Source organism: Ursus americanus, chromosome 8 (assembly GCF_024610735.1).
Source record: "Ursus americanus isolate L20-20 chromosome 8, mUrsAme1.1.p, whole genome shotgun sequence".
Taxonomy (NCBI): domain Eukaryota; kingdom Metazoa; phylum Chordata; class Mammalia; order Carnivora; family Ursidae; genus Ursus; species Ursus americanus.
This window is the reverse complement of record NC_142134.1, coordinates 23,057,258-23,079,265: the sequence shown is the minus strand read 5'-3', so window position 1 is coordinate 23,079,265 and position 22,008 is coordinate 23,057,258. Positions and strand designations below refer to the sequence as shown.

The window sequence follows — 22,008 nt, the reverse complement described above, 5'->3', positions numbered from 1 at the left end:
ACTTATAAAATGTAAATAAGATGTTTAATATAAATGAAGTACCAAGTGTGGAGTACTAAGCAGTGTGCTCAGCACAGAGTTAACTAAATGGAAATGGGTTCTGCCCTTCTGAAGCTTATGGTCTAGCAAGGGAACCAGATCATAAATAAGTACACTTTCTTCCATCTCTTTTTTTCATCTGCTGTTGTCATCTCCTGCCTGGACCAGAGCAGTGGACTCCACGCTGCTTTCTCTGCCTACGTGCAAGTCCTTAAACCCTCTCTACATGGCAGCCAGAGAAGGCTTTGAAAATCAGGGCTTGTATTGATCTTGCTTAACCCCATTTAAGACTTCACATTACACTTAGGGTTAAATCTTAATTTCTTTCCATGATCTCCAAGGTTAAGTTTGGTTGGGCCTCTGCCTATCCTTCCAGCCATGAATCAGGCCACTGTGCCTCACCATTCCTCCCTGTGCCCCTCCATGCCCTTCTGGTTCCTCTGTGTCTACTAGCTTTAACCACAAGGGCAGCCTTCAATTCCTCGAACCCCTGAGTTCCTTTCCTTCTCAAGGACTTTGTTAGTGCTGTTCTCTGGCTCTCTCCAGGGCTGGGAACCTCTTATCCTTTAGATCCACCTAAAGTTGGTTCTTTTCCACCCCTGCCACTGTTATTCTTTATCAAAGAGCCCTTCCTAACATTTTTTTAAGGGGGGGCTAGGAACAGAGGGAGAGGGAGATAGAGAATCTTAAGCAGGCTCCACACCCAGTGCCAAGCCCGACACGAGGCTCAATCTCACAACCCTAAGATCATGACCTGAGCTCAAATCAAGAGTCGGACACTTAACCCACTGAGCCAGCCACCCAGGTGCCCCATAGCATTTAGCAGAATCTGTAATGACCTCTAAATTTGTTGGGGGAGAAAAGTTGTCTGAAAGTAAGGCTTTCCCATGCATTTCCGAGATGAGATAAGAGGATTAAATGTTGAGATTCTCAATGAAGGCACCCTTTTCTGATTCTAAAGGGATACATAATTAAATTACTTAGGTATATAGTTCCCAAGTCTCTTCCAATCAGCAAAGTCATTCTCCCCACCAGTTTTGGTCAGAATGAATACCTCTGCAAAACAGGCTGTGCTCTGTGGTGAAGCAAACATTTTGACAATTAGCATGCATTAACAGAAGCATAGGTTGGGGTTAGCGATACAGACAGTTAACCAACTTTTACTACTACCAATCACTCAGAATAAGCCTCGTTTTGCAGACATGCTAAGGTGAAAGCAAGCATGAGTAGTAAAAATGAAATTCTGGAAGAGGAGAACATTTTTGAGTGTTACAGGAAAAACTCTGGTTTAGGAACAATGTATGCTTAGCAAGTTAAGTTGTACAAGAAAGGTACCTCAAGATGCATGTTGAGAGCAGAAGCTAGTGGGGAGAGGACCAGAGACTGGGGGGGACTAGAAGAGTCATGAGGGAAGACAAAAAGGGACGGGCGTGGGACAGAGAGAGAGAAGACAGGGATGGAAAGTGAGGGGGAGAGCAGTAGAAATCCAGCAGTAGCAAGTCTTTCAAGGTCTACTCAAGGATGGGAGTACATGGCATCCCTCCTTGCCGAGTCTTCATGGTGTTGGACGCAGGAGTGGTGATCCTGTCAACACTTAACTGTATGGCTATGAAAGACAAGGTGGCAAGGTGATGGAGGGCCATCTGATTTCACTAGACAGACCATCTTTGTCTAGAAAATTATGGTTCCCTTCCCTGTGATTACCATTGCTGAAAGCCTCTGATTTCCTGTTCCAAGTCTCCTAGCAGTAATTTATTGAAGTTGTACTTCTGGCCAACAGAAATAGTTATTTTTGGTGGGGGGGTGTTTTTTTTCTTTCCTGTGGTATACATATGTGCATTGCGATTTAGGACTGAAGGCTCCAACATCCTCCTTGTGAATTCTTAAACCTTCGAAAGAAAAATTGCAACCAGTCCTTTCTGCTATAGATTGTTTACTGATTTTGCCTGCAGTCTGCCATGAGTCCTGTGCTGCCTGCTGGGGTCCGACAGAGAAGCACTGCTTGGCCTGCAGAGACCCCCTCCAAGTGCTGAGAGAGGGCGGCTGCGAGAGCAGCTGTGGCCTTGGGTTCTACAGCAAGCAGGGCTTCTGCAGCGGTAAGTACCCGGCTCTGCGTGCCAGGGCATCTTCTTTTCTTCCAGCATCCCTTGTTTTATTAAAATCATAACATTTCTTTTAGTCAACAAACATGCAAATGGCAGGGATGCCTGGGTGGCTCAGTGGGTTAAGCATCTGCCTTTGACTCAGGTCATGATCCCAGGGTCCTGGGATCAAGTCCAGTATCGGCCTCGCTGCTCCGTGGGGAGTCTGCTTCTCCCTCTCCCTCTGCCTCTCCCCCTGCTTGTGCTCTCTCTTGCTCACTCTCTCTCTCTCTTTCAAATAAATAAGTAAATAAAATCTTTTAAAAAATATGCAAATGGCTGCTAACATCAACAATGTTTTAGTAGTTTACAGACCCCTTTTATCAACTGGTAGGATCGCATTTCACACCCCCACTTCACAACAGCGTGTTAGGTTAGGGTGTTCATTCCAGCCTCATCCTGCGAGGCTCAGGCTGCTTGCCCCAGACTCACAGCTGTAGGGAGAGGAGTAGGGCTTCCTTCTTCCAAATTCCAAATTCCGTCTCAGTGCCAGACTGCATCTGGCTATGCATGGAGACAGAGGCACTCCTAGAGCAGCCAGTGGCAGACCTACCTTTGTGTTGGTGTCACTGACTTTAAGCTGAAGTTCTTACTATGTATTTTGTCTTTCTTTAATGCCCACGGCATGGCGGTAAGACTTAACCCAGCTAGTGCTTCCTTCCAAGTGCTTTATAAACATTAACCCACCGAGAGGCAGGAAAGTATTGGGGGGGGGGGAAGCATGACCTTGAGCAAGTTACATATTCTCTCTGTGTGTCAGTTTCCCTTTTGTAAAGCAGGGTTAACAGTAGCCACCGTGGGAGACAGTGTCATGGCCCCTCAAAGATGTGTGCATCCTGATAGCTGGTACTTGTGAATATGCTGCCTTAGGCGGCAGAAGGGATTCTGCAGGCGTGATTCAGTCAAGGATCCTGAGATGGGGGAGACTATCCTGGATTATTTGGATGGGCCAGTGTAACCGCAAGGATCCTTCTAGGAGGGAGGGGGGGGTGTCTGGAAAGGAGCTCTGAGACAGAAGCAGGAGTCAGGGTGATGCCAAGACGGGGCAGTGAATATGCAGGCAGCCTCTAGAATTGGGGAAGAGACAAGGAAATTGATCTGTCCCTAGGGCTTCCAGAAGGAATGCAGTCCTGCTGACGCCTTGACTTTAGGACTTCTGACCTCTAAAACTGTAAGATAATAAATTTGAGTTGTTTTAAGCCACTGAGTTTGTGGTCATTTGTCCCAGCAGCGGTGGGACACTGACACACACCCAGCTCAGACGGCTGTTGGGAGGACTGAGCTGACCCAGGCAGGCATTTAGCACTGTGCCTGGCACACAGTGAGTGCTGTTTGGTGTCTGTTCCTCACAACGATCTCGGGAGGTAGTTACTATTATCATCCTCATTTTCTAGGTAAGACAGAAGTTAAGAGACTTGCTTAAGGTCACATAGCTAATACGGGGCCGAGTTGGGATGCAAGCCTCGGTCTTCTGGCTTTAAATCTTACCTGCCTCCTAACAGCTCTACTGGCCATAATGACACACCTCTCTGTGCACCTCTGCTGTTTCTCCCTCCCTTCTCCTTCTTGCCTCCCTCGGTCCTCTTCTCCCCCTTTCTCCCTGTCTTCCTGTCAGTCTTCAGATCAGCCGCTGCCCTGTGGACATTGCCAAGTCCACAGGTAGGCACCTAACAGTGAATGAAATGTCTGAATTGAGTTTACTCTGATGGTCATACCTGTAGAAAGGCTGTGATGACTTTTTTTTTGTTCCTAACAAAGTCCACTAAATCAATAAAAATGTGCAGCCCATAAAACTTTCTTGAGTTATTGTCCTCGTTTTGTTTACTGAGCAGGGCAACAGCAAAAATGAGATGATCTTTGGGACTTGACAAATCCCCTTGTCTTGGGGAAGAGAGATAGCCCCCGGCAGCTGCTTGCTTAAAGCTGTGCAGAGATCCATCAGCATCAGTGGTGTGAAAAATCTCACTTGATGTGGACGAGTCACAGGTGGCTTTTGTGTGGAGTCAGGAGAGAACAAGCAAAGAAAGGCCAGGCTGCCGTATTTTAAGTTTTTTCTGCCAGCATCACTTTGCTGCTCAATTAAGCCAGCTGCATTCTCTAAGGTCAGCAGATGTCAAGTTTGCGCTAATCCAAAGGCATTTAGCCTGTTATCCCCAAGGAGGCTGGCTACTGTCCCTCATGGGGGGCGGTGACACTAACCTGCTACCGAGATGGTATATCTGGATTGAGAAAGCAACTTCTGCTGGGGAAGCGGGTATTTAAAAGGAGGTATTTTAAAAAAAAATGAGGGATTAGTGAGAGCCTTGAGGCGGTGAGGGGTGGAAATCTACTTGGGCTCAGAGGTTGGATGAAGAAAGCCAGAGCTCCTTGCTGACTGGAAGAATTAAAAAAGGAGACTACTGAACAGGTGGCTTAGGGAAAGAGTATACATCTGAAATGCTATCTGTATACATTTTGAAACAAAGCATCAGAAAAAAAATCTCACAGATGGGAGGATGGGCCATTGCTGAAAGTCAGCCAAGGAATCAACTGATCAATGAGTAATTACTGAACGCCTGCCGTGTGCTTAGCGTGATGCAAGACTTTGTGATACCATTGACATTGACCCACAGGCCTTTGGATAAAGACAGAAATTTACACTTTTCATAAAATTCTTAGAGTTCTCTAAGTTTGTATCAAATGCCTTCAGAAGTGTTCATATAAATGTTTTCTAAAACATCAGTGAACCAAGTCACTGATTGGTATCGGAATGTTAATTAAAACGTCTGATGCTGATAATGCTGACTTATTTCCAGTTCAATTTAGTGCTATTCAAGATAAAGATCGGCTGGTGTTGGTTTAATAATTTATAACTGAGCAGCCCGTATCTCTAGAAATCTCAAAGTCAAGTGCTGAGAAAAATCCAGCACAACCTGTCATACACGGTGGTGTGCCCTGGCTGAAAGAATTTACAGCAACCAAGTTCATTGGCGGTTCATGCTTTGAGTTTTACAAATGTTGGATATAAAGGGTGGGGAAATTCAAAGGACAAAAACCTCCTCATTCTTTGGTCTTTTAAGTACTTGTGCTCTAATGAAGGGCTTTTCTAACTCTAGCTAGCATAATAAATCAAAGTAAGTTCAGAGGTTTCTGTTAGCCATTCTCTCTCTCTTCCTTACTCCTCTCCTTTTTGCTCTCTTTTCTTTCTTTTATATTCGTTTCCCTTCCTTGCCAAGGCAACTATTTTAATTTTTTAAGACTTTATTTATTTATTTAGAGAGCGCACGCATGTGTGTGCGAGGGGGGAGGGGCAGAGGAAGAGGGAGAGGGAGAAAGAATCCTAAGCAGACTCTGAGCTGAGTGGGGAGACTGACACAGGGCTCCATCTCACCACCCTGAGATCATGACCTGAGCCGAAATCAAGAGTCAGACACAACCTACTGAACTACCCAGGTGCCCCTAATTTAATTTTTTTTTTATCAGCTCATGTAAAATGGGTATTCTTTTGAGTGTATATACCTTTTTTTTTTCCTTAAATGATGTGTTATAGAGTTCACGTTGTTCTTTTTTCACTCAGCATTATGGTTTGAGTCACCTGTGTTGCTGTATCATCTAGCCCTTTGCTTCTCACTGCTGCATAATACTCCCTGGGCTGCATCCCCCATAGCTCACCCGTCCTCTGTTCATGACAGATTCCCCACGTCCCTCCATCCCCATGCTGTCTCTAGAGAGCACCAGTGAACAGCCTCAAACACATCCCTTTATGAACCTGTATGGAAGGTTCCCTAGGATGGGTAATCTGGGAGCAGAATTGTTGGTTTCTTAACTTTCCATATTCTTTATTTGACTAAGCTCACCAGCACCCATACTCTCATATGTGAAGCTCACCTCATCTCCACATCCTTGCCACCATTTGCCATTATCAAGCTTCAGATTTTTTTTCTGATAGGTATACTGGGACATCCCATTTTATTTGCATTTTTCTGATTATTAATGAGTTTCAGAATATCTTCAACTCCTATTGGACTGGCATTCCTACCCCCAAGCCCATTTTGTCTTTAAATCCTATATTATATTGGATATGCTGGTGGGTGTGCCTCAGAGTATTTGTTATGCTTGGTTCAGTGAATAATTATCTGGTTCTCCTTCAAATGTGAAAACAGAAAGTATGGAGTACTTTGAAATGTTGGGATCAAGGGAACAGAACTCAGCTGAGCAGTCAGACAATGTGATTACCATGTTGATTCCAACTGTGGGCATTGTAAATGTTCATTCACTGTTAGGTGCTCATTATTGACTTTCTCTGGTGCGTTTCCTCCCCCTTAGCTTGTGACCAGTCCTGTAAGAGCTGTGGTCCCAATAGTCCCAGGTGTCTTACCTGTGCTGAGAAGACAGTGTTGCATGATGGGAAATGCATTGCTGAATGCCCCGGTGGGTACTATGCGGAGGCCACCGGCAGATGCAAAGGTAAGACATGGATAATCACTGTTGTCATCATCGTCGTCATCAAAATGCATTTGACATGTTTGACAATACTTGGTACTATATGCTGCTCACATTTGTGTGTATGATGAGAAGCTGTCAAATTAAAAGGAATAGCTCTTTCATTATAGAACCTGTGTGTATTTGGTGTGGGAGTGGGTGGATGCTGTGGGACTTGAGTGATTAAGTAAAAGACTTATGCATATCAATCATCATTAAAGATCACTTGGTCCTTTTCAGTGCAAAGAACATCTTTAAGATCTTCATCTAGTCCTTGTGTACTTACAAACCATCACTAATTTAGGTTGTAGGTATGACAGAATCGTTTCTTAGATGGCATAAGCATATATATCGGCAACTACAACACATCACAAAAATAAAGAATAAACCAAGTTTGATAGCTTGTACAGCTGAAGTCTGTATCTATTGAAAATTTGGTCTTATGTGCTATTTATATATTGTTTCTTTCAGATTTATACAACTTTAACTATGAAACATTCCTATTTGAGACTTTGTAAGTTTCTACTTACATATGCTTGACTTGTGTCTTTCCTTCCAGACAACTCGGGGAATATACTGCTGCCTGGGATACCTTGATAGCCCTTCTCCTCCAAAATAAACATACATATTCTCACTTGCACCTATGGTGTGGGTTTGTGGCAGAATGTTTTGATCTGTCCCACAGCCTCGTCTTAGCAACCTCCCTCTTGTCTGCCAACCTCTTTACTTGCCCGATGTTTATCCCTCTTCCACAACATCCTGTCCTCAAGAGTCTTATCCTACTTCCACACTCCCGTCTCCCATCTCCTGCCCATTGTCTTCTGGAGTCTTCTAGCATGTCAGTCCCGTCCCTTAGGACAGGCCATTGTATGTTCTGTAAATCAGAGTCCGAGATGTCCCACTCTTACCACCCAGGACTAAAGCAGCAGAGATGCATGCCTGATGTTGTCCTATGTAAAGATGTTTAATACAATTCTTCCTTAAAATCCTGTGTCAGACCTAGAAGTATCTTAAGTGATCATTTAGTCCAGCCTCACAGTGCATATGCCAAGGAGCCTAGGCCTAGAGAAACCCTGACTTGGCTAAGGGCATAGATAAATTAGTGGACAAGCCAGCCAAAATTCCAGTGCTTCCAGCACTCAAACCCATAAACTTTTCCCTCTTCCCTGTTCAGGTAGGGGTTTTTAGGTTCAGACACACCTGGGGCTAAATCCCAGCACTGCTACTCATTTTCTCTGTGCTCTTAGGTAAATTTTTTAACTTCCCAAGACCTCAGTTTTCTCATCTGCAAAACCTCATAATTGCTATGAAGATTAGCAGCAATGTATATAAACCCCTTAATAGAAACACTAAACAAAGGATAGCTAATAAATAATAAAACATGGATAAAAGATGGGTAAAGTGTCACTGCAGGCAGTTTTGGGTATATGACCACTTCCTAAAAGATCTTTCCCCCTGATTTGGCGTGACAGCTAAAGGGGATTGAGAGTGACACAGGAGGGGCTTCCTGGCACATAAGGAGCCCAGCCGAGAAGTAGGCTCCCTAGTCACCTGGGTTCCATGGTGTCCCTCTCACTCTCTTCCTCAGCTTGTCATAATTCATGTGCCAGCTGCTCTGGACCCATGGGCTCACACTGCACAGCTTGCATCCAGCCCCGGGCTCTGCGCCAAGGCCACTGCCTGTCCAGCTGTGGAGAGGGCTTCTACCCTGACCACGGGGTCTGCAAAGGTATCGTTGGTGTCATCATCATTCTGAAGAAATGTTCCCATCATGAGACAAAGATTTAAGTTACTTTTCAGTGCACTTTTCCCTATAGTGTATCTTATATGGCTATGTATACATTCTGTGCTTTTTTTTTTCATTGCCAAGGGATAATCTGAAAAAAATCACATTGGAGTATTTGTGACAACACCCCAAAGATTCCTGATTTTTCTGGCCATCCTTGAGAGGACTGTCATTTCCTTTACCGTACATTAAGGCAAAACCAAACTCTTACTTCCTTTTCCCTCTTCTGCTAGCATTGCTAATGTGTTTCTTAGTCTTCATTTTGTTTTTCCCTGAAGAACCTTTTTTTTGTTAACGATATAGCTGAGCAAACTGAGTTAGTAGCAATGCCTCTGGGCTGAGAGAAATGGAAACTCAAATAGCTGTTTGCCAAAAAGGCTTTGGGCTTATTGGGAGGGTGGGATCATTGTCTTTCGAAACTAGAACATTGGGAGCAAACACTTCAATTAGGTGAAATTAATTTATATGTATTTATATGTAGGGCACCTTGGGAAAGAGTTTGAGAATAGTTATAAGAATATATGTGTATATATATATATTTGTATATATGTTATTATATATATTTATATCTGTTATTATATATAAACTGGTATATATTTTTATATACAAATACATATATAATTTTTATATAAATATATACATATTTATTTGTATACATATATGTTATAAATATATATGTATATATCTAAAACAGGGCAGCTGCAATAAATTTTCTGAAAAAGAAAATTTAGAAATCTTTTAAAGAACTCTTATAGAGTTAATTGTGTCAAAGTTAGTTATGTCAAAGAGCTCTTGTCAAGAGTTAATTATATCAAATGTGGGCATGAGATAGTTCCAGTACTCTGTCTGGGTGTGATTTCAACCAGTAGCCAAGAAAAAGAAGAAACTGATGGATTGTCAAATTCTTGTTGCTCCTCCGAAGGGGGCTCTTCCTTGTCTAGGAAAGTAGCCTTTCCTCACATAAATTCCCGGAGGACTTTGTTGCCTGGATGCCTATATGGTGGGTGATGGCTGACGTAGTGGACAATAACGCACTGACCATCTTTGCAAAAAATATAGTAATGGCCTTTGTATGGTTGCTTCTTAAAATCTTCAATAAAAAACTTAGGCCATGATATTAAAACATCATTCAGTGAATGTGTATCTGGAGAACCAAGCCAATATTGTCCAGTTTGCTGGGTTTTTTTCATGTTCCAGCTTGACAGCCCTCACAAAACCTGAGAGATGTAACCAGGTAACATCACCCTCACTGGGCCTCTCAGGAGTATTATCACCCTGTGCTATGTATGGAACACGAGAGAGCAGTTTTCTGATAGGATGTACCTGGTGAACTCTTCTAGGTGGTTTATATTTAATTAGGGACTCCCCTTGGTTGCAACATATATATGACCCTTGGATTGTTTCTGCATTTTGTTCTTATTGGCAGCCTGTCATTCCTCTTGCCTCACTTGTGTGGGTCCAGAGCCCTCTCAGTGTGCCCAGTGTAAGAAGCCCGATGAAGGACTGCAAGTGGAGCAGCTGTCTGGGGCAAACATCACCTCTGGCGAGTGTCTGTCCCAGTGTAGAGCCCAGTTTTACTTGGACAACACCGGCCTGTGTGAAGGTGAGCAAGCATGATTTGAGGAAATGTTAGGTGGCTTCTGGCTTTGCTCTTGAGAGATCCTGTGAGGTGAGAACAAAGCCAGAAGACCTTTCTTTTCATTTAAGAATTGTTCCTGGGTGCTTGTGGATGGAGCAGAAGATGGACATGCAAAGGAGTGACTCCCACTGGTGTTCTTCCCTTGGTGAATAATAGATGATCGTAGAGAGCTGGTTCCATTGACCCCACTGTCCCCAAATTTACATTCTAAGAAGTTCCAGACAGGAATTATTTCAGAGACAGTATGAGTAGCTAAGAAAGACCCAGAGCTCATTGTAGAATTCCATTTAGTATTTCTTCTAATTTGCTACCCAGAATGAATATGAATTGGCCCCTTCAGGGCAAAATCTGGACTTCTGTCAAAATTTAGAAGTGATTCTTGCCATTGCCTGGCATATCATCTGCAGAGAATTGATGCCATCCTGAATAATTTGACTCAATAGCTGGGTCATCTATGAGTGGCTGAGGAGATGAAGGGGAGATATAGATAATTTGAGGGGAGGTTAGGGAGGCCCCTCTCTGTTCCCATATGAAGTTTCCTGGCTGCTGGGTGAATTATTTGACTCTCAAGCTACTTTAAAAACAATGCAATACTTACATTTTTCATTGTGAACATATGTTCATTAAAGGAAACTTGGATTGTAGAAAAAGTAGAAAAATAATCTGTCCACCACCTCCCACCATTTACCACTTGGGTAATTGCCTTTACCATTTTGTTATAATATATCCAAGTCTTTTCCTATGCATAGCTTTGAGTTTTTATTTTTACAGTGTAACTGTAAGCATGCTGCAGATTCAATTTTGTATCCTACAATATCCAATTTTAGATGGGAATATACCCTCGCATGGAAATGACAGATTTCAAGGTTAAGTTAAAAGGTTTTGACACAGTGAGTCATATGGCATAGTAGGAAGTATGCAGATTTGGAATACAGAGACCCCAGGCCAGACACTTAAGCTCTCTGAGCCTTTGCATTCACAGCATTAGAATAGGGATAATTATCTTTCACATAGGCTTTTTGCCAGGATCAAAGGAGGTTAGGAGTGTGAAAGTTCTTGGTAAATTGTAAAGCCCCATGCTCAATTGTTATAAATGTCAGTCCAAATACTCAGGTGTTCAGGAACATTATAGGGGTAATCCCCTGCTCCCTGGGATACACCAAGCACCAGGGAAGTTACACAGTGCCTAGAAATTAGGGGAAGGGTCTTTACTCTCCAGATACACTAGTTTCCACACATATATGCGTTGCCTACACTCTCTGTGGTCTCTTAAACTTTCACGGCTCTGTTTCCACAACTACTTCTGAAACACAGGAATCTTTGTCACTAAGAGTCCCAGTGCCTTCCCAAGACACGCACCACACAGCCTTCCCCTCTGATCCTGGGAGAAGTCAAGAAAAAAATCTTCCCAGGCTACCCAGCGTAGCTAGCCTCTTCCTATAATTTTGAACACCATATTAAAAATGAAAAATAGGGAATTTGAAGAGGGATCAGAAAAGAGAAACAAAAATGATTAAAGTTTGTAAAATTACGTTGTAAATAAAATTCGGAGTGACCAGGGTTATCCATCCAGAAAATAATGTTGCTGTTGATTTGGTACACAGCATGAGTCAGACACTAGGAGACGTCCCTTACTTGTTTCTCACTTCACTCTGACACCAACGTTGTGGGGTGAGTGGCACAACTGTTTTAGAGAAGTGGAGGCTTCAGGAAGTTAAGGCTGTAACTTATTCAAAGTCATGTATCCAGCACAGAGTAGAGACCAGTGGAATCTAAGTCAGCCTGACTCCTGTATCCATGCTCTAAACCAGGTTGTTACTGTAGCATGGTCGCTGACGAGGCAAAAGCACACTCTACTAATACTGCGGGATGGGAACATCTTAAATTTAAGGAGGCATCCTCAATAGAGGGGAGTTTTCTGGGAATCTTTTTATACAGACACCTTTTTTAAAGGATTAGAGTCTAATCCCTGTGGAATGGTTTAATTGTGGTCCCACGTGAAAGGTCTAGATTGACCTCTGGAGTCCCCAGTGGTCCCATGATTTTATGCTGGTTCGCATAATATTATTAGGTATCACACTATATAGCTGTCTACTCACGTTTATTACCAAATCCTTATGCAATCTCTGCTATGGAGATTGTTGTGCTCGATTTATAAGTGATGAGAATGTGGCAGAAAAGGTTAATTGAGTTGCCCAAGATTCCATTGGGAAACTGAGTGCAACCGCCAATTGTTTCCAACCCTATCTGAGTATTAAGTGTGTTGATTGATGTGTTTCCTGTCACTCATCTCATATCTCTGGAAACCTTTCTGCCTTCCCACAATCTGTTCCATTTTTGATTCTGCCGAAGTGTTGTCAATGCAATCAGGCTGGGGAACCCTATGAGACTGCACTGGGCTCTCCTTCTCACACGTTCCAGAAATACCCTTGCTTCCTTGCAGAACATTTAAAAGGGTTGGAGTATTTTTGTGGCTGTACCACTGAGGGTTTATTTTACAGCACATTTGATCTCAAGTGCTTTTCTATAAAGAAGAGAAAAACAACTATTTTCTGGAACTCTCTCTCTTTTTCTCTCTGAGACTGCAGTACAGAGTGATTAGAATATTACTGCAGCTAATGAAAGCAAGAAGCAGACGCATCATAGGAAGAAGCAATTTACTTAGAGTCTGAAGTGGTGTCAGAAGTTATCATGAAAGTTTGAACTCAGAGCTACATGACAAACCCAGGAATTGTCTAGTGGAAGATGAAACAAACATAGTCGAGATATTTGACTAACATTCAAGTCTATGATTGAAGGACGAAAAAATATAAAACTAACAAAGAGTGACCAAAGAGAACATTGTTTATTAGTAGCTGGAGAGCAGTGTGTTTTTATTCATTCCTTCACAAATGTCTGTTGAGTGTTCCCTCGGTGCTGGGCATTGTCTAGGCACTGGGGGTACACTCATGAATGAGTCAGACAAAATTCCTACCCTCGTGGAATTTATATTCTAGTGAGAGAAACAGATAAAAAGTAAATGAATAACAACAGCAGCTACAAAACCCATGGTATGTACTTGGCTAGTGGTCTGTGCTGTGAAGCCCACAGCAGGATGATGGGGAAGAAGGAGAGGTGGGCTGAGGTGCGCTCCAAAGCAGAAGTGCTCTGGTGAGAGGAGGATGGGCACCTGCCATGCTTGTCCTGTGATTTTGACTCATTCTCAAAAATGACCTCGGGTACTTCAGAAGATGGAGCTTTGAGCTTATGCTTTTTTTTTCACATGGCCTCTATGTTTGCAAAATGTGGCTAGAACTGCTGGTACAAAAGACAGTCCGTTACTAATTGTGAAAGACAATGTGGAGGCATTTTCGGTAGTCAACCAAAACTGTGCATGTTTATTCAATATGAACATTTCATATTAAATAAAAGAACGATTTTAGTAATGTTATCCAGAGTTCACCTCACCTATTTAATGGATTGTGTCAGCATTGACAGATTCTAGTTTATTAAAAAAAAACAAAACAAAACCCAAGAAATACCCATCCACTCCCTTGAGCAAATAAAATAATACAAATTCAATCCCTTCAAAACCTCCAAACATCAAAAAACTATGCCTCGCTTTTTTATCCATCTCTCCCCTAGTTTTCCAGGCCTCCCTGAGTTCATGAATCTATCTGAAGTCTCCAGGGTGGAGCTGGGTAGGGGCTGCGATCTTGTACAGTTCCAGAGTGCTGTTCTCATGCTAAGTCCTATGATGGGCTCCTCCTGGAGTCATTTAGTGACTATGCAGCCCATGTGGCTGCACCTGGCAGCCCAGGGTGGCTAGGCAGGACAAAGGACGCAGAGCTCTTTTCACTGGGAGGCCTCTCCTCTCTCCTGAGAATGTTCCTAGGATCAGGTCAGATCACTCAGCTCATTTTCAGATTCTCCTTACAATGTTATTGAGGCGTGTTGTTGTTGTTGTTGTTTTTCTTGTAAAGGATTCAACTATTTTGAAGCTTTAGGTTTCTGTTGAGGTCTGTCTAGAGCAGGGCTTTTCATAGGAATCTCTTGGGAATCTTGTTTAAATGTGGATTCAGATTTAGTAGATCTGGGGTGGGGCCTGAGTTTCTACATTTATAACATGCTTCCAGGTAAGGCTGATGCCCCTGGTCCAGGGACCATAGGTGAGTAAGCAAAGCCTCTAATTAAAAACAGCAAGTATATCATCTTATCATCGGTATACTTATAACTAAAGCAGTTTTTTTTTAATCTCAGTTTTTATTTCTTCTTATTGCATGCATAAGACTTTAAAAAATACAGATAAGAAAAATTAGAAAAGAAAAACATCTGGGACGCCTGGGTAGCTCAGTCGGTTATGCGTCTACCTTCCGCTCAGGTCATGATCCTGGGGTCCTGGGTTCAAGTTCTGCACCTGGCTCCTTGCTCAGCGGGGAGTCTGCTTCCTCCCTCTGCCTGCCACTCCCCCTGCTTGTGCGCTCTTTCTGACAAATAAAATCTTTAAAGGAAAAGGAAAAGAAAAAGATCTACTAGGTTACCCAGATTTAGCAAATAAAAATGCAGGATTAAGAAATAAAAATATTTAGCAGAAAGAAAAAAAAGGAATTTTTCAGTGTAAGTATATCCCAAATATTGCCTGAGATATTCTAAACTGCTATTCAATGTTTATCTGAAATTCAAATTTAGCTAGGTATCCTTTGTTTTATGTGTAAATCCTACCTATAACCCTTCAATCTTGAGATAACCTCTTTTAATCTTTTGGCATAGATTCTTACAGTTATTTATGCACACACACGTGTATATGTATCACTTCACAGTTTATAAATTCCTTACAACCAAGAGTTTTAATAGAAATTCTGTAAATTTGGGGCACCTGGGTGGCTCAGTTAAGCGTCTGCCTTCAGCTCAGGTCATGATCTCGGGCTCCTGGGATTGAGCCCCTTGTTGGGCTCCCTGCTCCCCGGGGAGTCTGCTTCTCCTGCTCCCTCTGCCCCTCCCCCCACTCATGCATGCTCGCTCTCTCTCTTTCTCAAATAAATAAAATCTTCAAAAAAAATCTGTAAGCTTACATTTACTCCCATTTTACAGACGGAGAACGTAAGGCTTAGAAGGAACGAACTAACAGATGATTTAGCAACCAAGGGTCCTAGGCTTTACTACAGGACATAGTTGCTCAGGAAATATTTCCTTCTTTCCAAGCCTGGATCCCTTGTTCTTCATTTCACACTGGAGCTTTACAATTGAATTTCAGGCCAGGCCCTCCCAATTAATGATGCAGTTCAATCACCATGTCAACAACTTGGCAGTGGTGACCAAGGACCGGATCTGAACATGGTCGGGATGATTAGATTAGCCATGTAATTGCCCCAATTCTGTGGCAAATGAATGGTGGATTCTCTCCATTCCCACACAGTTCAGCAGGAGGGTTCAAGATGATCTAATTTTGAGGGAATTACAAGTTTTTAAAAGTGAACTCTATACTGCAATAATGAATTTTACTTACATGTCTTCTGATGTAGTACGTCGGTAGATAAACTGCTTAACAAAGAATGCAGAGGTAATAAACATTCTAGTGGCTCCCATTCCTGCACTGGCATCCTTCTCATTATGCTTAGAATAATCATGGAGCTTTAGTCAGGTAAACATTAGAGAAAGTTGAGCAATTAAAGTTTTCCAGGGCTTCTTCTATTGCCTCTTCAGGCTGGGTCTTATTGCAGGGGGCAAAAGTGCATAGAGTTAATACAGGTTTGGTATCAATTTTTAAAAAAAATTGTTTTTCTTCTAGTTTTACTGAGATGTAATTGACAGATAACATTGTGTTAGTTTAAGGTGTACAATGTAATGATTCTATATACGTATATATTGGGAAGTGATCACCACTTAGTAACTTTCAGATCTATGATATTGTTAACCATGGTCACTGTGCTGTAACATTGTATCCCCAAGACTTCTCTTATATCTGGAAGTTTACGCCATTTGATCACTTTCATCCATTTCCTACCTAGCAACTACCAGTCTGTTCTCTGAATCTTAATTATTCAGCCAGCCCTGGCTATTGAGAGTTTTTCAAACCCTTTGTGATTGTTTCTGCTACTTCCTTTGTTCTTAGTGGCCCCCGGTAGTTGAGGATGTGCTAAGACTTGTCCGTGTCCCAAAGGGGAGGATCTCAGTCAGCACCAAAATGGAGGCTGATTGAAACTGGAGCCTCAAGTAGCAGCTTTTACATCAGGCAGATATACCTCTTTCAAAGGAACACTGGGAGATGGGTGTTTCTGTCCGTTCCCTCTGCACTGAGCCCTGACGTGACAGGTGGTTAAGAACTGTTTCTTTGTTTGCTACCGTCCCATTGAACCAGTGAACTCAAACCTTGCTGACCACCAGAGCCAGGCTGTCAGGGGTGTGCCAGACATGTGCATAAGCTCTTTCCAGGAAGACACTAGCGACCTGGGACAGAGGTCAAGCACAAATACGGCATCCACCTCCCAGGTGTACAAAGAGGATCGCAGGCAGTGGGGCTCTATGTGTGCATTAAATTAGAAGCCTGACCCTTAGCCAGCACTTTTTAAGATATGCAAATTGATCTCTTTCAGGAAGAGGCAGGAAGAATGGGCCTTTCTGACTGCTGCCTCCTGGGGGAAGGGGGCGGATAACCATCTTGTGAGTCCTTGAGAACCCATTAAGAAATGTTTCTTTACTTTCCTTTCTTACGGGTTTCGTTGCCTTTCAGAGCTAGAGTTTTGGGGGCCCGTCCCTCAGGTGGACTCTTAAAGTTGTGGCATCACATGTTGGCTCTAAACCCTTCATTCCTAAGGGACAAGCTGGGAGTTTCTTCCTGATCGTATGGCACTGGGGGTGGGGGTTGGGTATGGCAGGAGTGTCCCAGCCTTTCCTACCTGTTTCCATATAGGTGTTTTTTTTCTCATTTGCCTGATGTGTAAGAGTCCCTCAACCAGTTAACTGGTTTCTAGGTTTCTTTCAGAGGGAGTTGTTCCATGTGTGGCTGTAGATTAGGTGTGTCTGTGGGAGGAAGTAAGCTCGGGACCCTCCCATGTCACCATCTTGGACTGGAACACCATTTTCTTTCTTTTTAAACAGGAAATTCACCAATTATTTTGGTCAGTTAATTAACTTGCTTTAGGTGAATCAGAAGAAAAAGTATATCATGAGTATTTTGATCTATTTAGTTGTTGCTAAGATTCACCAAAGGCCTTAAGGCAAAGAGTTTTAATTAAAGAAATAAATGGGCAGGAGTCTGCCTGCTCAGCTAAGACTATGTTATTATTTATGAAGTTGGGATTCCCTTGCATTAATTGAATAAAATACATGCCATCTGTATTAAGCAACACTCTTTAATGTAGTCCCCAGAGTGCTGACATAAACTGTACAAATGCATGCCTTCCGGTAATTTTCAATCTTCTTCACTCTTCCCTTCTTGTTCTTGCAGCATGGGTGTGCTCAGCTTTGGGGATGGAAAGATGAAAAAGATAAAAGGCATGCATTAAGGAAAGCATGGTCGAGTAAGGGACACTGACATCTGAACAAGGAATTATAAGAACATGATACATGCTGTTGTAGGGGCCAAGGGCAGCCTGCCCCAAGATGGCAACTTTGGCATAAAAACTATTTTGAGTTAAAAAGCAATCAAAACCCAGAAGTTTCAGGAAAAGCTCTTTACCTTCCCCACCACTGCCCAAAAAGAATTTAGATAGACGAGGAAGAGAGCTGTCACCATAGATAACGGCATCATGATATAATTTGCATATGGTAGATAGGGAGGAACCTAGCAAGGTCTGTTTGATCAAAGTCCTCTGTCTGTCCCATTGCTTCTGAATGGCCCAGCAAACATATGTTTACCTAACATTTACTCTTTCATCTTCCTGAGGATTGTATGCCTTCCCTTTGAAGTCTCAGACCCCTAACCCCTTCTCCTTAGTTTAGGATGACATATATACTCATTTTGCCTGTCTTTGGAATTTCTGCATCTGTATGGATTCCCTGTACATACATTATTAAATTTGATTTTCTCCTGTTAATCTGTCTTGTGTCAGTTTGATTCTTAGGCCAGCTAGAAGGACCTTGAGGGGACAGGAAAATTCTTGCTCCCCAACACTGTAATGGCAATAGGCACAAGGTGCAAGTAGCCTGCCCTTGACCCCTACAACAGCATGTATCATGTTCTTTTAACTCCTTGTTCAGATGTCAGCCTCCCTTACTTGATTATGCTTTCCTTAAGGCATGGTCTTTATCTTTCTCATCTTTCTATCCCTGAAAGAGCATAGAGGAGACTGACTCTGTCTGGGGGAGAGACTATGAGAAAAGACCTACAGAGAAAACTACATCATCAGCCTGTCGAAGGATTAATAGCAGTTCACTAGGGCAGAAGGTGGGAAAGGGCATTATAGGTCAAGGAAACAGCAAGTGCAAAGGCATGCTGTCTTTGGAGAAGTCCGATGTATTTGGTATTCCTGCTGTGTAAAGCTCGAAGTGGTGAATCGTGGGGAATGATACTGGAGACATAGGGGTGAGTCATGTCCTGAAGTGCTTTATGTGCTATGCTAAGGAGTTTGGAGTTGACACTACTGGTATTGGAGAATTGTTAAAAGATTTTAAGTAGGAGAATAATCTGGGCAATTTGCATTTTATACAGGTCAACCCCTTACCTGTGCAGCAGGTGAATGGGGAGAAACAGGGAGGCTGGTTGGGAAGCTGCTGCACTAATCAACACCATGAGCGATATTGAAGGTCTGCACTAAGGGGCCATGGGAATGGCTAAGTTGGGGTAGATTTGACAGAGATTTAGGGAGTAAAAATCACCACGTTTTGGATGGGTTGTGGTGACGGAAAAGTAAAAGTCGAAGGTTTTCAGCATGAGTGTCTTGGTGAATAATGGAACTACCAAGTGAGGCAGGGAATACAAAGGAAAGACGAGGTAGTGGGTAGGATGTGGGGCTGGGGGTGGATAATAAATGCAATTTTGGACAGGAGGAATGTGCTGCCATAATTTGCATTAAGTAGATGTGGGCAGAGTGTGGAAGTGGATAATGAGTAGTATTTTGGAAATAAGGGGAATGAGATACCAGTGAAACACCACGTACAGATATCCCCTAGGCAGTTAGATTTATGTGGTTGGAGTTCAGAGTAAAGGCCAGAGCTGTACACATAAATTTGGGACTCACCAGCATGGAGGTCATCTTTAAAGCCATGGATAAGTTTGCCAAGAGTGAGAAGAAAAAGGGCAGAGGGTGTAGTTTTGGGAAGCTCCAGTATTCCCGACGTAAACAGAGAAAGGCTGAAAGGAAATGAACAAAGAGATAGGAGAACTAGAGGAGCCTGTTACTAGTGTTCCCATCCACCTGTCCACCTCTCACCTACCTACCAACTCACCCATTCAATCAGCAGAAATTCATTGATTGAGAACTTATGACATGCCAGGGACAGGGACTATGCTATGTACTGCAGAAATCACAGAGATGGAAAAGATGTGATTTTTACTCTTACGTGGTTCAGCTCATTAAAAAAAGAAAGAAAAATAAAGAGAGGAGAAGGCAGGTGAGGGAAAGGGGGAGATTGACTTTATTTGACTTAACTCATTTCAGTTTTCAACCCTTATCACAGTATTCCTACTGTATTTCCTAGAGGATTTTTGATATTTACATCATAATTCAAGAGAAGTCTGCCTCAAAAATTATTCTGATGTGAAAAGCCAGGAAATCTTACATGATATGAAAATAGAGATGCTGGACCACTTTTTTTTATCATTGAAAAGAAAAAAAGAAGTGGTGGTGTTTGTTGTCTGAAATTTAAATAGGGGATAGGATAGAACAGAATAAGATAGAGTAGAATAGAACAGAACTAAAATCGATATGTTTTAATTGTTTTAGGTAATGTTTTTACTGGAGTCAGGTTGATTGGACTTTACAACCATCTAAGGACACCTTTAATGCTAACACTTTTAGTGCTTAGTGCTTAAGCTGTTCAGTTATGCTTTTTCAGAAATATACTTAGCCATCAACTGGAAAGCCACTCTCTAAAAATGTAGTATTATGTGGGGAAATTATTCATAGAACTTTTTTCAAATCTTTTCCGTATATGCCCTGTAATGGAGTTAGTCTTCCTTGAAGGATCTTAGACTTCAAACCAGAACTCCTGCTATGAAAGCAGCTTCCACAGAATGATAGAGCCTCATTAAAGTCACTGAAATAATGTAGATATTTCCCAAACCAGCACAGAATTGAAATTTCAGGAGATTGTTTTAAAGATGCAAATGCTTGTACTTACAGAATAGAGCATTGTAGGGGAAGAAAGACTTTGACAGGTTGGTCCCCCAGTATATCATTGTCCCTCTGTGCCACTCAGCAGGTAACAGGCTCATTATCCATTTGGTTATTAAACATTTCCAATGACAGCAGTTCTGAAGTTTGCCGTGATGATGTTTAGATTTCTAAAGTCTAGTGGAGGACAAAGAGACTTCCTTGTGGAGTTCTTGGCCCATCAGTCTTTCAACTTGTTTGTCCTCTTTACTTTCCTGTTTTATATAATTCAATAATAACCTTTATTCAGATTGAGCCAGGTTATCACATTGACTTTGTGACCAAATAGAATGAAATAAAGTATGTCGTGTGCTCATAAGGCATTAATTCATCTTTCCCTAGTTTTCAATTCCACAATGATATGCTTTGATTTCCTTTTTATTAAGGAGGTATAATAGGAAGAGCTAGGGATTTTTAGCAATCTTGTAAGGTCTAATATAAACATACTGGTATTATCATAGGTATATTTAAATATGTGGAAGTATGTTGCTTCCCCAAATCATCCTGGAAAGCTTTGTGCTGACAATATAATTTAGCTGGTGTTTGAAATATTGCCACCTGACTTTCTATTACATGCTGTTTCATTCATTTGTGTTAAATGTGTCTTACATAATGGGCTAATATGTACCCTTCCTTTATAATATTTGTTTACCTATTCCTTTTTTGTTTTTTGAAAAGGAAACGTTTTCTCAGTGATTTTGAAAATATTTGGGGAAAAATTTCTTATTGAGACTTGTGCTAGAATTGTTTACAAGGCAATATTTAAAAAAAGGAAATTATTTTAAAAATTGGAGCTCTAGCTCTGTTTTTCATAAGGTAATAAATACTGTTGAATAGATATAAAGCTCTGCAGTGTATCCAGAGATGAGTATCAAAATATTTATCAGCCAGTAAAGCAAGTTACTGCCCAATCCAAATGGGGCTGGCCTTAGCTCAGGAGCAGAGTCCTGGAAGCCTCCTGGTGGAGGTGTTAAACCTCTAGGTGCTGGTTTACGGGTGGGGCAGGGTGTTCAGGTGGGGCCAAGGCTGCAGGCAGCACTAGAAGCTATAGGACAGCAGTGTATATTAGCCGTGTATTAGTAGTTGAGTATTTAACCACCAGTACCCCTGGACCAGGACATCCTAGCTTATATGAGCTGCACATACACCCAAAACTGTATGTTGCATTTTTATTGGAGGTTGGTAGAAATGGAGACCTCAGTGGTGTAAAATCACATTTGGTTCTTCCAAGCTGCTAGTCTCTGTCTTGTATTGATAGAGGAGACAGAAGAGGCAAAGAGGAGACCCAGAGTGGTGCCCGCAGTTATGGATCTTGTCCACTGGATGGACAGAAGGTGGCCTGAAATGCATGGGGTCATCCACATGGGTTAAGAATCGGGTCTTAATCGTATTCACCATTGTATCCCCAACACCTAGACCTATTTGAGACTCAATAACGAATGAACGAATGATTAGAAGTGAATAACTAGTTGTTTCATAATGGAGGTTTTATTATTAGTCGGGTTGATGAGCCCAAGAGATCTGGAGATGGCTGCCATTGAGTAGCACGTGTTTACTCACAGTTCCCAAGAGGAAGGGGCACGGAGCGTGTGAGGCAGGGGCCACACGGGGAAGCACCAGGGTTGGTCAAGAGGCAGAGGGAGTGAGGGG

General features: G+C 42.3%; 1 protein-coding gene across 3 annotated transcripts in view; it reads left to right on the top strand.

Moving 5' to 3' along the window:
- FRAS1 (Fraser extracellular matrix complex subunit 1) overlaps positions 1-22,008 on the top strand; it is a 413,106-nt gene that overhangs the window by 208,081 nt on the left and 183,017 nt on the right. For 2 of the 3 annotated variants that reach the window (XM_045790198.2, XM_045790207.2), the window contains 4 exons: positions 1,992-2,135; positions 6,486-6,626; positions 8,230-8,370; positions 9,854-10,030. In XM_045790198.2, coding sequence (XP_045646154.2) covers positions 1,992-2,135; positions 6,486-6,626; positions 8,230-8,370; positions 9,854-10,030 — 603 coding nt within the window. The remainder of the gene's footprint in view (positions 1-1,991; positions 2,136-6,485; positions 6,627-8,229; positions 8,371-9,853; positions 10,031-22,008) is intronic. The other variant, XM_045790212.2, reaches the window with a different exon arrangement.